The sequence below is a fragment of the Metarhizium robertsii genome, assembly GCF_000187425.2.
Source record: "Metarhizium robertsii ARSEF 23 chromosome Unknown MAA_Scf_11, whole genome shotgun sequence".
Lineage (NCBI taxonomy): Eukaryota > Fungi > Ascomycota > Sordariomycetes > Hypocreales > Clavicipitaceae > Metarhizium > Metarhizium robertsii.
The window spans coordinates 732211-747159 of NW_011942151.1; the positions used below are offsets into that span (position 1 = coordinate 732211).

Sequence of the window (14949 nt, forward strand, 5' to 3'; positions counted from 1 at the left end):
AAGAACTAGAGTATGCCTCAGACCACAAGGCCATACTTATTACCATACCAAGCGGCATCCGACCCAAATGCCCAACACGCCCACACGTCATCACCACTAACGACGAAATAGAAAGGTTTCCTACCATTCTGAGAGACAAGGCTCTATATATAAACCCACGAGTCAACAGCATAAATAACCTGGACCGTCTAGCCTCTGAAGTCTCCTAATCCCTGACTCGTTGCAAAAGGCGGGCAGAGTCCGAAACTTCAAGGTATGATCAATGGAACAAGGAATGCTCCAGAACCCACAAGGCGCTATTGGCCAGACACGATTTCCAGGAAGCAAAGGACATCTGGACCGTTGATGCCTTCAAGAACGCCACCCGCCGAGGCAAGTGGGGCTTCTGGGCAGACAAAGTAGATTGACAAACTCTACGGAGTACCACCACAAAAAAAGAAGCGTATGCCATAACAAAATAGGCACAACAAACTACTGCGAACTTCCAACCACCCAGCCCGGTGTCCCGGGGTAAAACCCATGTGACATCCGGCGAGAAGGCCGAAGAACTTCGCCAGGTCAAACTCTAAAAAGTAGGAACTAGCCAGGACCATCCCCCAGGCGGCATACCCACAGTGCCTCGGCAAAAAATACAGGTACGTACAGACGTGAGCCTGGAGGACTAATATCACTTGACTGTTTATAACAACAGCTGCTAACTTTACTCCGGCACCTTCAAGTGAGAATATACTATTATAGAGCCAATTTGCAAGCAACGACTTTACTATCCCATTGAGTGTGCGAAGGTGCATGTTATGTAGTGGACCTACTCTTTTCTGATATATTAGATACTTTTTCTTGCTAGATTTAATTATAGTATAGTAATATATCTTTATATATAGTTAAAGATAACTAGTACTTATATTCTTATATTATTTACTAGATAAATAAGTATCTTTTAATAAGTAGCTTCTTATTAGCCCACATCCCGGTCCGCTACAAAAGCTGCACCTTCGCACACTCAATGGGATGTAAATATCAGGCAATCTCATGTCCCTTGTTTCAAAATAAACAGTCAAAGTCCATTGTTATCAAATAAATCATCTGCAACGCAATTTCATTCACAGCTTCGAGAACATGCTTTCCTTCTCGGACCGCACATCCAGCTCATGCGTCCACGTACTCCGCGGCTGCGTATGCAAATACCAATACACCCTCGCCAGATCAGCAGGCTGCACCAAGTGAGCCTCGACATCGGCCAGCTTCTCCCCGTCGCCCGCGCGCTCCCACTGTCGTCGACGCACGCCGCCAATCAACTTGCCGTCGACGGGCCCGTCCACAATGACATGAGCCGCGTGGATGCCGCGGCCCTGGTACTCCCGCGTCACAATCTGCGCCAGCGACCGAAGGCCAAACTTGCCGGGCGAGAAGCTGCTCAGGCCGGGCATGCCGCGCAGCGAGCCCGTCGCCCCGGTGTACACGATGGTCCCCCGACCGGCCGCGAGCATGTCCGGGAGAACGCACTTGGTCGACCAAAACGCGCCAAAGAGGTTAATCTTGGTGAAGCCCTCGAATTCTTCGGTCGTCGTGTCCAGGATGGAGCGCCCGTTGACGCGGCGCGCGCCGGCGTTGTACACGAGCACCTGCACGCTTCCGAGCTCGTCGCGGATCCGGCGGAAGCTGGAGATGACGTCTTGCTCGACGCGTAGGTCGGTGGGGTAGTATCTGGCCGTGTCGTGGCCGTGGTCCGCCCGGATGCCCTCTTGGATGGTGTGCAGCTTTTCGGCGGTGCGCGCAATCAGGGCCACGACGAAGCCGTGCGAGACGAACTCGCGGGCGACGGCCTCGCCGATTCCGGGGCCGACGCCGGCGACGGCGACGACGGGCTTTCCCTGCGGGTTGTGCGACATGATGCTTTGATTGGGATGATGCTTGGTGGTTTGGGGGGGCGAGTGCCGCTCCTGGAATGTGTCTGGTCGATACATATGTAGCTTATACATGGCGAGGATGCCGAGGGCCGGCCATGATGAGTGATCGCACCGCGCGTGCCGGGATACACATCAATTAATGCAACATGTATGCATGCGACGCATTACTCCAATTACAACATCATCATCCTCTAATCAATTTTGCATTAAACTGAGTATCGGGGTACATGGCAATTTCACTAAACACTGCTGGCCCACGGCTTTCCGCCCGTCTCCTTTGCCAAATCCTGCATCCGCATCCAGGCCACGGGCCCGCCGCTCAGCACCACGCCGTTCTGATTCCCCAGCCCGGTGTCAGAATGGTCAATCTTGCCCTCTCCCATCAGAAACCGCAGATATCTCTCCGGCGTGGGCGACGGGTTCGCCAGCACCTCGGCCTTGTACGCCGCCAGCGGCACCGAAGTGACGTCTATCTGTCCGGCGCCGCTGGCCCGCATGATGTCGGCGATTTCTTGGAAGCTCTTGCTGTCGCCGTTGAGACTGACCTCGTCCGGGACGTCACCCAGAGGCAAAGACGCCAGGTTGGCCAGGGCCCGTCCAATGTCCGACTTGCTAATATATGAAGTCCTCTGGCCCGGGCTGCCGACGGCCTCGTACCGCCCGTCCTTGGTGTTGAAGCCGAACCACGGGCCGATGGAGTCCTCCAGCAACAGACCGGCGTAGACGCGGCAGCGGCGAATATTCGGAATCAGCTGCTTGGCCAGCTCGAAATGGCGCTTCTTCGTGTCCCACTCCTCGTGGGGGAAGTCGTGTATGTAGTGATTGACGCCGAACTCGGACGGGAAGTACAGGCTCACCGACGTCGCGGGCAAGCTGCGCAGGAGCTTTTCCTTGAAGGCGTGCCCGGACGGCCCGACCCTGGCAGCAGGTTAGTCTGGATGGAAGTTGTGCGGCATCATTCGCGCAAAGGCGTACACGCTGATCAGGACGTCGACGCCCTGCAGGCTTTGTGCGAGGTTGTCTTCATCGTAGACGCGCAGCTTGGCGCCGGCGGCGGCGAGTTCGGCGGCGGCCTTGGACTCGGCTCGCGCGAGGACGACGATGTCTTGGAACTTGGTGCGGTATTGGGGTGATAGGAATGCCCGGGCGACGTGCGACCCCAGATTGCCTGTTGCGCCGGCGATGGCCACGGTCCGGAGAGCCATTGTAGTTTGGTGATGGAATCGTGTTTGAATGGAGGCGTTGGCAGATGGCCCTTGGGTGGTGGCAGCAAATGTGCGGAGAGGGCCTTCTTTATTGTTTCGTGGACATGTCGGCGATCCCTCGTGGTTGAGAGAAGTTGGGCACCGGATTTGTAAGTCGCGGGCAAAGTCTAATGTGTGAGGCTTGACTGAATTCAATGTTGGCTTTCATGCTCGTCATACCCTAACCAATCGCCGGTGGCTGCGCTGCTGAGCAGCCAAGTGTCTCTAACACGGATGCGATCTACATGCTGTTTTTCTCGTTGCGGTGTCGGTTGAGTGGGATTTCTTATCAATCACGTAGTGAAAACCTCGCATGCTTTTGATGCGTCATCCTTATAGGCGCAAGACTAGGCATTCCCGCTGCGCCGTTTGTTGATTTATTTTTGACAACTTTCGATAAAACTTCCAGTCGGCAATGGGTTTCTTTTTAAAGCAATTGCCAACACAGTGTGATCGGAACCTACCCTAGACCCTGGCACCAAGTCTCGGTGGTTTGCGGGGAAACCACTTAGTACACGCACCCTGTTGATAGAGGAATCAATACTTTATTGCAATGGATTTAATAGTTAGGCTAAAGGTATTGTATCTATACCTTGGGTTATTAAATCTTTTACGCTGAATGTGTAAGCAACGGTGTAGGTAGTTCGCATGCCAGGACAAGGTCAACATTGAAGTGCTACTCGGGTAGTAGAGACCACAAAATACTTGACGCTTCTTATTTCGGTTATATACGTCCCATTTCATTCTTGACTATGTCGACATGTTTCATGAGTACTCTCAAAAATTGACCTTACATGTGGTAAAACATTGACCCTCATATACTAGTAGTACGTTTGCTTTTTCAAATGTTTGCTGCATTAAATGTTGCGCCTACTCCCGAGCACTACAATGACTGCAAGGATGCGCTCGCAAATTGCCAACCAGTCAGTTAGCCTCCACACTGTTTGATGTGGCCATGACTCGGGAAGTGACGGACCTGGGGGACTCGAGTCACTTGACCCTGAGAACCCGCTCGGACGTTTGGCAGTAGCGCCGTTGTGAACCATCCAACTGTTCAACGAACTCTATCGACGCTGAACCATGAATGATGAGTTTCGGTCTCAGAGAGTCGTGGGGGTTATTGCCCGGTCATTTTCATCGTCAATTGATGCCGGCCGACAGGGATCCAGAATTTTCTGTGCGCATGGATGTGGCGGCGCTAGTGTGGACATGTCGAATTGGCGGGGGGAAACGCGGGGTTGGCAATCATGAACTTGACGTGATATCGGCTTTTGGGGGTGCTGTTCCTGCTTCTAGCCGACAGATCCGAGAGCAAGAGTGTTGCCTTGCCCTGTATCGGATGATATAGAGTCTGGTGGGCCTCGACGCCGGGTTTGGGTTTGGGTTGACTTGGATCACCAGTCCTCCGAGAGACTGGATCATGGTTGTCGTGAAGGCTGTGGGAAATTGCAAATGTCAACCGTTTTCCACGCTTCTAGCCCTGCATCACCTTTCAACACAACGACGACCACTCCGCATGCACGTGCGGGAAAAGGCTCTAAATCCATACGGCAGCCAATGCTCGGGGGCAATTAGTCTCAGCTGGATATCGGCAAAAGGGAAGAAAGAGGACCATGTTCTTCCAGAATGTGGGCGCAGCGGCCTAGCTTCAGATTGAACATGCATGTGACGACCAGGAGAATTCTCCACTTTTGGTAGTGCGCTGCCAGGTGCCACGCCAGTTGAAAGCATTGAGCTGCGAGATCACCATCGCACATTCGCTCCTTCCTGGCAGGTTTCCCACAAACACCACCAATAGACCTCTGTTTTCTTGTGCTAGTGACAGCCATGATCTGCATATGCGGAACCCCCCGCATTCATTGAAAGCCCGTCGCTGCCGTATGGCTGGGACATACGAATGCTCCGGCTTCCAGTATACCATCCGCGTTTCCTTTCAACGCAACGCAACGCGATGAAGCCTCAGCGCGATTGGTCGTTGACAACCCCAACAAGTTAGCCCCCCTCCCTCCTTCTCCTTCCTAGGCGCATCTCCATTGTGAGGCGCGCGCGACAAATAAAGCCAACCACAGCACTAATCTGGAATCAGAACCATGCGCCGGAACGCCACGAGGCAAGAGACCCTGTTTCGGGGAGCCGACATCCAGACCCCTGTGTCCATTGGGCCAACGGCTCGCCAGTGGCTTCATGCCTCCTTTCGTCCCAAGTCTGTTTGAGTGACTTGCCCGTCTTGGCGTGGGGAACATTATTCATCTCTCGGGATGCCACCAGTTACGAGTGTTCCGTACTACCATCGGGATGTAGTTGTTGGTTGAACGCTGCCGGCGGATTGGACGCGCACCATTCTTTCTGGAGGAAACCGAAACCAGACACAACAATACTGCCGGACTATGTGGTTGGGTATATCGGGTACTGGCGTTCCATTTGCCCACAGCCGTGCAGTCTACACCGCGCTTGCTCAGGGGCAAATATTATCACTTCGTGTGCTCGTACCTGACTCTACCAATCCGTCAGTGGCTTTTCTTTGGTTCGGGTCCAAGCCATCCACCAGCACGGTATTTTCGTCGAGATAATACTGACAAGGCCGCTTACGGAATGTCCAGTACAGGTGTTGCGCCTGCCCAGTTGCTCGCTTCCAGCCATTTTCCAGACCCGTAAATGTCGGGGTTGACGATTTCAATGGGACACATACGCACGGTTCGGCAGCAAATACCCACGAGGACTCGTCTTTAGCTTACGATCCCTATCTATGCCGCGTGTGGACTCTCAGAACATACGACAACTTGCAAATCAGTGGAGTCATGGAGAAGACGCCGATCCAAGCAGCATCCCGGGTGTCTTATTGCTGAGAGAACTGCAAAATCTTCTAGTCATCAAAGATGATCCTGCCGCTTGTAATCACAGACAAAAGGCAATATACTGCCGTCTGATGTGAACATTGGACTCCTCTGTGGCTCTCTTTTTTGTCTTGCCCTGCAGCAGAGGGCGATAATTATCCGGCCATCCTGAGGCCCCCCAACGCCACCGTTCCCCAGACCCGCGATGCATGAAGTTAGCTAGCACCTATTGCCTCAGACTGCACATGAGAGGTGTTGTATCGGCTAATAATCTTTGACTCAGTCAACACACCATGTTGAAAGTGGCGTTTGACCCCGTACAACTAGTGCCTGGGAGTCCACCCTGGAAACTCAGAGCCACAACGGTGTGGTTCTCAACCTGTGTTATGGAATCATATGTCATTTGCATATCGGACAGGGACACAAGTTCTCTCACGCACGGGTCTCGGGAAAGGTGAGCCATGTCTTCACTCTTGGCTGCCGGTAGTGGCGCCTATCATTCCCTCAAGCAGGATCCTGGTCTATTAACGTGGCTCGACTTACGGGCCCCTGTGTCTCATAGATACTGGAATTGCTGTCTATATAAACACCCCATCTCGTCGAGTATATTTTTCGGCATTAAATGTTGATGGCTCCAATTTTCAACCTCAGAGATCGGGTCCACATTGTTCTGGGCCAACCACGTTAGACACAATGAAGCTGTGGGCTTCCCTGATGTTAGCTCTCACGGCTCTCCCGATGATAATGGCTCAGGACTCATCCCTGACACAGACGCTTGCCAAGTTCCCCGGCTGCGCCGTAAGTGGCCACGTTGAATTTTACCAAAACGTAGAACCTGAGAGCTAACCATGATTTCTACGCAGATCCCATGCCTAGGGCAATCTCTTCCCAAGTCACACTGTTTAATGACGAACCAAACATGCTTGTGTACCGATCAAATCTTCAAAGATGGCCTGACAAACTGTGTCATGTCAAGCTGCACAATCAAGGAAGCCATCAGTATGACGGCCCAAGCACGCTCATCACAATATGAACGATTCAGAACTGACCTCTGGGTATAGGGGTGAAAAATCTGACATCGACATCTTGTGGAGATCCTTTTCGAGACAAGTCAGGCCAATACGTTGTTGTTTCCAGAGTGTTTGCAATCATCTCCTCGATGTTTGTCATACAGCGCTTTGCGTACAAGTTTTGGGCAAAACTGGAATATGGCCTTGATGATTGGTTCGTATTACTTACAACCGTGGTCGGAATACCTACCACGGTTATGAATGTGCATTACGTGGCACCAAACGGTATAGGCAGAGATGCTTGGACCCTGACATACGATAATATTACCAACTTTGGTCGTTACTTTTATATTTTAGAGATCATCTACATAGTCGAACTTTCACTCAGCAAACTGGCCATTTTATTCTTCTACATTCGAATCTTTCCGGGCCGGCACGTTCGGCGGGTGCTTTGGGGTTCGGTTGCCTTTGTGGCCTTGTTTGGCATCGCATTTACCTTCAGTGCCATATTCCAATGCACGCCCATCGACCACAATTGGTTGAAGTGGGATGGAATACACGAGGGACGATGTGTCAATATTAACGCAGGGGCATGGTCAAATGCCGCGATAAGTATTGTTTTAGATGGATGGATGCTGGCTGTTCCCTTATGGCAATTAAAGGCGCTGAACTTGGACTGGAAGAAAAAGGTTGGAGTCGGCCTGATGTTCGGCGTTGGTGCATTGTACGCTCAGCCTTTACCCTTCATGTTACCCCAGAGCACTGCTAACAATGGCTGTCTACAGTGTTACCATAGTGAGTATCTTGCGCCTCAAATCACTGGTCAAGTTTGGATCCGATTCTACCAACCCCACGTGGGACTATTTCAATGTCGGCATTTGGTCAGTTGTTGAGATCAACGTCGCGGTCATCTGTGCCTGCCTACCAACGTTCCGTTTAGTCCTAGTTCGACTATTTCCTCAGATACTCGGTACATCCCAGCGGTTCTACGCTAAACATGGAACAAAAAATGGATACAAATCGCCAACAAGACGGGGTAGCCGGCCGATGGGAACGACATCGGTCTCGCACGTCGAAAGATCACAAAACAGGCGAGAGCCTCTATCAAACCACATCACCTTCCACAAAACGTTTAGTATCGACTATGGTGAGACAGATCCTGAGCACGATGCAGCACAACTTGTGCATATGAAGGACTTGGAGATGAAGAGCCATCAACCAGACTCACTGTCAGGTGGATCTTCCACGTCATGATCGACAGTCGACTAAATGATATAACACCACTTTGTTTCGATTCTAGGTGATATCCATATCCGACAAGTCTACCCACACGACCATCATTGCTTCATGGAGATGTTTGGTCCCGGGCCGTTGCGGGGTAACATCCGGGATCGGTGGCGTCGATCGGTTATGCGGGATACCATACCGAAATCCCTATCGTCGATGCGTGCCAGCACTTTTCATCTACTTGTTTCGTCTTCACTCCTTCAGGTGTCATTCTCACTCTCAGATAGGACACATAATTGCAAAGTGCTTTGCACATGTATATCGTAGACCCAACGGCCGCATGCCAGTGTCACTATCGCATTACGGCATCGACACAGCAGCATGTCTCAAACCATCACCTCTACGCAGCAAATCTGTTCTCCTCCCTATGATGCCATTGAACTAACGCGCTTTTCGTCTCGCACTTCCTGTGGCCGCGGCATAGATGCCCAGCTAAAAGACACCAACACTATCCGGGCTACCGCCGAAGCAAAGGTAGCAACCACCTGCGGAACCACCAGCGACGACAGTGAACCGCCTGCCGATGCCCAGGGCCAGGTGGAGAGATGGAACTATCCGCGGTCGAATGTGTTCAAGTTGGGCTTTGCGTGCCTGTCCTTTGTAATTGCGGGGATGAATGACGGCGCGGTCGGTGTATGTACATGTCCCTCATTGCGTGGTAAAAGCTGATACTGACAAAGCTCTAGGCGCTGATCCCCTATGTACGTTTCTTCTCACACCAAGACGTCAAGACATGACACTGATGGCGGGTAGCTCGAAAACTACTACAACTTGAACTACACCGTGGTATCTCTCATCTTCCTCACCCCCTTTGTAGGCTACTCTCTCGCGGCATTTACTAATGCGCGCATCCACGTCGCTCTGGGCCGGCGCGGCGTCAGCATCATGGCGCCGCTGTGTCACATCGTGACGTACGCTGTTCTCGCATCGCACCCACCGTACCCGGCGCTCGTTGTGGCGAATGCGATAAGCGGCTTCGGTAATGGTCTCACGGACGCCTGCTTTTGCGCGTGGCTCGGCGCCATGGACAAGGCGAACGCCATTCAGGGTGTCTTGCATTCGTGTTATTCGCTCGGCGCGTTGTTTGCACCGCTCATTGCAACGAGCATGGTTGTCAAGGCCGGCCTGCCGTGGTACAGCTATTACTATGTCATGGTAAGACTATGAAATTCCGCCAGCGATAGGCGGCGAAGCTAATAGCGATAGATTGGGACAGCCGCGTTGGAGCTTGGTGGTTTGGCGGCTGCGTTTTGGGATCAGCCCGGTTCAGTATACAGGGCCGAACATGCAAGTGACAATGAGGGATCTGGTGCTGGGACAAGAGAGGCGGCCAAGTCCAAAGTTACGTGGTTATGTGCTGCCTTTTTCTTCTTGTACATGGGGGTAGAGGGTAAGTTGCTGACCTGGCGAACATGATTCTACTTGGGACTAATCGGTGTGACTAGTCGGCCTGGGAGGCTGGGTCGTGACGTTCATGCTCAAGGTGCGCCACGCGACGCCCTACGCATCGGGGATATCAGGCTCCGGCTTCTGGGCTGGCATGACTCTCGGGCGTGCCGCACTCGGGTTCGCAACGGAGCGGTATGGCGAACGGACCTGTCTGACGGTTTATCTCGCCATCTGCATTGCGCTGGAGCTGTTGTTCTGGCTGGTGCCGCAGTTTGTGGTGTCTGCCGTGGCCATTGCCTTTCTGGGCTTCTTTTTGGGACCCATGTTCCCGGGGGCGGTCATGGTCACGGCGAAACTCCTTCCCAAGAGGATTCATGTAAGTGCGATTGGGTTTGCCATGGCGCTGGGAGGCACGGGTGGTACCGTGTTTCCGTTTATGATTGGCGCGGTGGCGAGTACGGCTGGTGTCCAGGTTTTGCAGCCGATTGTGCTGGCATTGATTGTGGTTGTGACGGTGGTGTGGCTGAGTTTTCCCAAGATTAGGAAGAAAGACTGATGTGATGGCTATATGCGTCGGCGGCGACGGCATCTGTGTGAGTGTACCTGCATAGCTTACCACGCATGTCGTTGCGACAGGGTACATTTTCACGATGCTTGCATTGCCACAAGCTGCATGTTGGCCCACCACTTGCCTGCGGGTGGTGCATGTTGGAGTACAACACCTTGTGTTACCTCCTCAAATTGGCCAATTGGTTCATGTATGTAAGCCGCCACGCTGTCCGTGGGCTGTTTTTGGCATCCTCATATGCTTCCTGAGTATGCTGGCTAGTATCAATGCCGGGTATCTTGCAACACATTCTTCATGCGACAAAAGTAATCAAGCGGCATGTAAGCTTAGCAAGAAGACCATTCGACGCAGCTCTTGTGCTCTTAAGTATATTCAGGGACAGGTACTGGAAACATTTTATCCATCATTATAATTTAAGTAAGGCTATGTTGCGCTGATTGGTACAACCATCCCATGCTTTTTGTTGTACTCCGCACTCTTGTATACTTGGCTCTTGGGTTCGTTATTCTCCATCTTAGAAACATTGACGCTATTGCCTTGAACTGTGATGTTAGCAGCCTGTATTTTCTCTGTACACAGTTTAGTTCAAGGACGGTGACATGGCGTGAAAATTGCTTTTGGGGGGAATAACCTGTTATATTGATTTTGTCTAGAGTCTGGTCTGGCGGAATATACTTGCCTATTAAGTCGTACGTAGTAATAATATATTACGGCATATGACATGGAAGGCGATGTCCAGGTACATGATCCTGGTCTAGTTAAATACCGGTTGTGCCTAAATGTATGGCTGAGATATCGAATCTAAGCCTAATAAATAATCGGCGTATAAACCCCTTAACTCCCACGTAACGACTTTATAGCGGCCCTCTCTAGTAATTGCGCTTACTACTTCGTAACGGTGCTCTTTGTCGGGCAGAATCCCCCGAGGACAGCCGTCTATCGACCTACCAGGACCCCAAGAGAGATCACGACTCGACCGAACCAAAATGGACACCAAAGGTCTTCATAAACTTACCATCACCTGTCACAGGGAAATGTCAAAGGTTAAACAAGGACTTCGGTCACGGGACCTAGGGCAAAGTCCCTCACCGACTTCTTGTATTTATAGAGGCCTTTGGTCCCTCAAGGCCTTGAGGAAAACTAAGGACCTTTAATACCAAAGACATTGGGGGCTGCATTACTTGTCAGCAGGCTATATGCAACGAGTTCCACGCGCCCTCAATATACCAAAGTAGTTCATGTACTCATGGGTTTGAATGCCACGTCATCTTTTGGTACAGCTAGGGCTATTGTCTGGTTGGAAGAATGCCAGAGAGCGTCGTATATGTACCGGTCGACCGAGTCAACCCAATCAGTTCCACTGATAATAATGGTCACGTCCAGGTCCTCCCCTTCCATGTGCGGCACAGAGAGGATGCAAGTTTTCCGTCCGAGCCCATGTCCCTGCATCGGAACAGGGTGGAATGCTAGTTTGCGAATCTCGTCCAGTCTGTCATCGCTGACCCATCGGCCATCCCAGTACCCCATCCCAGTACCCCATCACACACCCAGGTGCCCATTAAATACCTGGCTGTTGCGCTTGTCGACTTGGCGGATTCATGTTGCTTCACTGTGCAGCGCTCCCTGGGGTCTTGGAAACCCCCGACTGCCCAAATATACCATGATTCGGCGCGTCTCGATGGCTCTGCGCGATCTTGACAGCGCCAGAACTGATGAGGCACTGCTCCTCCAGTCGAGAGAGACATTCCATGGTCCATTCTTGGCACCGCTTCGTGCGAACCTAGGATATTGTTAACAATGCTCGGCGCACCCTACTCGGATACAATACTTACACCATCGATGGGAGCTCGAATATCCTGGCCTCTGGGAGGAGGGGCTATCGTGGCTATTTCCTGTTCGAGTGTTTGTCGTGGATGAGTCTCCCTCACAAAATCTGTGTCGGGGGGATCATGGACGTGAGTTGAGTCAACAGTTCCGAGGAACACGAGTTCATCTATGTCGGGAGAAGTACTACACTCCTCGTTCCGTTTGAACTCGAGCGTATAGCCCTTCATCAGCGGTTCACCCACGACGTGGATGACGGTGCCCAGGCATGGTTTTGATTTCCAGTCTTTGTCTAGATCCGGGTTGTCGTTGGTAGAATTTGGAATGAAAATGGCGAAATGGGCGCGTTGGCTTGGAGAGCCACGATACTTAGCCAGATACACGGAACGATAAGCCATGTATACAGCGTTCGACGGTTGCTGTTTAAGAATGGGCAAGTGACAAAGATGGCAACTATCTAACTTTCGTTGAATCAGAGATACGGCTTAAGAAACGGAGTTGAAGAACTTGCAGTGTCATTCAAATAGAGTCGGAAGCGGTGTTGCCGCCCGTCAACCAACATGGTCATGACTCCGGCAGTGGGCATAATTTGAATAGCGAATCAGATTCCTTGTGTAAGCGACTGTAATTAAGCTAGAACCTATCGCAGGCTGGTGCTTTGGACATGGGGCTGGTCGCCTGGAACGCGCCCTTGAAACTGGTGTTGGTCTTGACATGGACCAAATATAAACATTTGATTGGAAAGATTTAGGGAACAACATGCATGTCCTGCGTAGTCGCGCGCAAACATGGCCTAGACAATGCTGATTGGCGGGCCATGGCATTGAGGCTCTGATTTCTGTTCCTTCAATGTTTCCACAAACTTCCTCATTACACTTGACCCTCAGCCATGGCGGCAAAACGAGCAGATGAGTTACGCATCGACATCGCCTCTTTGCCTGACATGGCACAGGCTGAGATGGATTTTCGCGACACCTCATTTTTCCGATCGGGGGATCCCTCGTTACAGCTGCCATCACCTTCATCCATCATCCAACAATTTGGTGACCAAGGAGCCTGCGTCGTGAAGCTTGAACACCTGAATCTCGCTGTCAAGATTGGTCACTCCGATTATCTACGGCTAGAGGAAGTAAAAACCATGAGAGCCATCAGACAGGTCTTTGCAGATACTGAGGTACCTGTTCCTGAGGTGTTTGGATGGAGAAAGTACGGCGACGACAACTTCATCTACATGAGCCTGATGCCGGGGCAAACATTGCGAGAAGTGTGGCCAACGCTCACCAGCGATGACAAAACATTAATATGTGTCGACTTGAACCGAATTGTTAAAGAATTAAGACGACTCGGTCAAGGCTCTTCAAGTCGCTCTATTGGTATATACCCCCAAACATTTTTCTACATGGCGCGCGCTGACCACGATTTAGCATCCATCAACGGAGGAACTGTGCAAGATAAGTTCTTTAAGCTTGATTACGAAGAGGGTCCATTTCAGACTATAAAGTCATTCAACGACTGGTTGCTTGCTGCTGCGACTCGTCAAAGGCCTGGGCCGAACGGCGTGACAGGGCCATATCGAGAATATCTGCCCGACACGGGGGAAATATATTTCACTCATGGGGACCTTACGCTTGGAAATATCATCATATCCGACGGACCTGGGCCTCGACGAATTGCAGGTATTATTGATTGGGAGCAAGCTGGCTGGTACCCAGAGTATTGGGAGTATTGTAAGCTGCTGTACGGAGTTGAGTACCAACATGAGTGGCGTAGTGATGGATGGGCCGACAAAATCATGAGACCGTTTGAAACCGAGTGGGACGTATTCGCCGAGTATGCATTGTGGCGGTGTCCGTAGCCTTGAGTGCTCATCGTACGGGTACCATCGTATAAACGAGGAATGTCTGTTTACTAATGCATGCTCTTGTTCCCTGGCCACTTTCTTCACTTCTTGCATACCCAACGTCCAACAAAGCTCATTGTACGGAGAGTGGTCATCCTAGGGAAGACAGGTCAGGCGGAGCTAAGTTCGTCACGAATGACGTATCATTTCGGTCATCTTGACAGGTCATGTTGAAGCATGCCTGCGTAGGCGACCATCTCTTCAGCAGAACAGCAACTGGCTTGCGTCAGTTAAGCCTAGTGGTCTGGCTCAGACATTGGAATTGTCCTCTCGAAGAAGACTGTGAGTGATGCGCGACACGCCCACAACTTGCTTCATGAACAGAGACATGAATGACTCTGTAGCAGCCCTCGACACCGACTCCAATACAACGACCGTGGTGTTCGTATCACACGGTCCTGACGACCGGCAGCCAAAATACAACGCGGCGGTCCTTGCGTCCTTTCCATCAGGCCATGCCTAGATATTACCCGATTAGCTGCAGAGCGCATATGACGAATCGTCTCGGTGACCACGACAGCCCAGAGTCGAGCCGTGCTTGCATTTTCAAAGTGCCAAATTCTGCGGGGTGCCGTGATTCTCAGCCGAACAGAGGCTAGATTCTATTAAATGGGCTTGATGCATTCGGTTGCTGCTGACGTACATGTCCTTTGAACGGAAGGATGGATATTTTCTTGTATTTTATATCCTGTTGACTACTATCAGCAAGTATAGCGCAAAGTCTCCTGTTTATTTAATATCTTCTGAGCTATTAGCAAGACGTCCCTGGGAATCCACCTCATCAAACTATACCTAGAGTCTACCATACACTACCCGAGTCTACCTCCAAAGTCTGCATCGAGATTTGGTATTTCATGATTTATCAGCAAAGAACAGCCAGACTCTGAAACCAAGAAACTGCCATGCGTACCCTAGTCCCATCCCTAATGCTCTCCTTACTATTTGCCCGCGTGTTCGCAGAAACCCCTCCGTACCTAGGATGCCTT

The 14949-nt window shown here is 51.4% G+C and overlaps 6 protein-coding genes across 6 annotated transcripts; 3 read left to right on the forward strand and 3 right to left on the reverse strand.

Moving 5' to 3' along the window:
• Nucleotides 1-1100: 1100 nt before the first annotated feature.
• MAA_06770 (short-chain dehydrogenase/reductase SDR) lies at nucleotides 1101-1889 on the reverse strand (the record flags this gene model as incomplete). Its single annotated transcript, XM_007824768.1, has 1 exon — nucleotides 1101-1889. The coding sequence occupies one exon, from the start codon at nucleotides 1887-1889 to the stop codon at nucleotides 1101-1103; it is 789 nt and encodes a 262-aa protein (XP_007822959.1).
• A 257-nt stretch (nucleotides 1890-2146) lies between these two features.
• On the reverse strand, nucleotides 2147-3112 carry MAA_06771 (isoflavone reductase family protein; the record flags this gene model as incomplete). Its single annotated transcript, XM_007824769.1, has 2 exons — nucleotides 2147-2825; nucleotides 2883-3112. The coding sequence occupies 2 exons, from the start codon at nucleotides 3110-3112 to the stop codon at nucleotides 2147-2149; spliced, it is 909 nt and encodes a 302-aa protein (XP_007822960.1).
• A 3566-nt stretch (nucleotides 3113-6678) lies between these two features.
• Nucleotides 6679-8249, forward strand: MAA_11632 (Peptidase cysteine/serine, trypsin-like protein; the record flags this gene model as incomplete). The annotated part of the gene is made up of 4 exons (XM_011412547.1): nucleotides 6679-6783; nucleotides 6849-6984; nucleotides 7047-7719; nucleotides 7781-8249. 4 exons carry the CDS (start codon nucleotides 6679-6681, stop codon nucleotides 8247-8249), a joined length of 1383 nt encoding a protein of 460 aa, XP_011410849.1.
• A 354-nt stretch (nucleotides 8250-8603) lies between these two features.
• On the forward strand, nucleotides 8604-10227 carry MAA_06772 (Major facilitator superfamily domain protein; the record flags this gene model as incomplete). Its single annotated transcript, XM_007824770.1, has 5 exons — nucleotides 8604-8915; nucleotides 8969-8983; nucleotides 9036-9437; nucleotides 9489-9672; nucleotides 9728-10227. The coding sequence occupies 5 exons, from the start codon at nucleotides 8604-8606 to the stop codon at nucleotides 10225-10227; spliced, it is 1413 nt and encodes a 470-aa protein (XP_007822961.1).
• A 1618-nt stretch (nucleotides 10228-11845) lies between these two features.
• MAA_06773 (uncharacterized protein) lies at nucleotides 11846-12461 on the reverse strand (the record flags this gene model as incomplete). The annotated part of the gene is made up of 2 exons (XM_007824771.1): nucleotides 11846-12019; nucleotides 12072-12461. 2 exons carry the CDS (start codon nucleotides 12459-12461, stop codon nucleotides 11846-11848), a joined length of 564 nt encoding a protein of 187 aa, XP_007822962.1.
• A 491-nt stretch (nucleotides 12462-12952) lies between these two features.
• Nucleotides 12953-14426, forward strand: MAA_06774 (phosphotransferase enzyme family protein; the record flags this gene model as incomplete). Its single annotated transcript, XM_007824772.2, has 3 exons — nucleotides 12953-13910; nucleotides 14128-14245; nucleotides 14288-14426. The coding sequence occupies 3 exons, from the start codon at nucleotides 12953-12955 to the stop codon at nucleotides 14424-14426; spliced, it is 1215 nt and encodes a 404-aa protein (XP_007822963.2).
• Nucleotides 14427-14949: the final 523 nt, after the last annotated feature.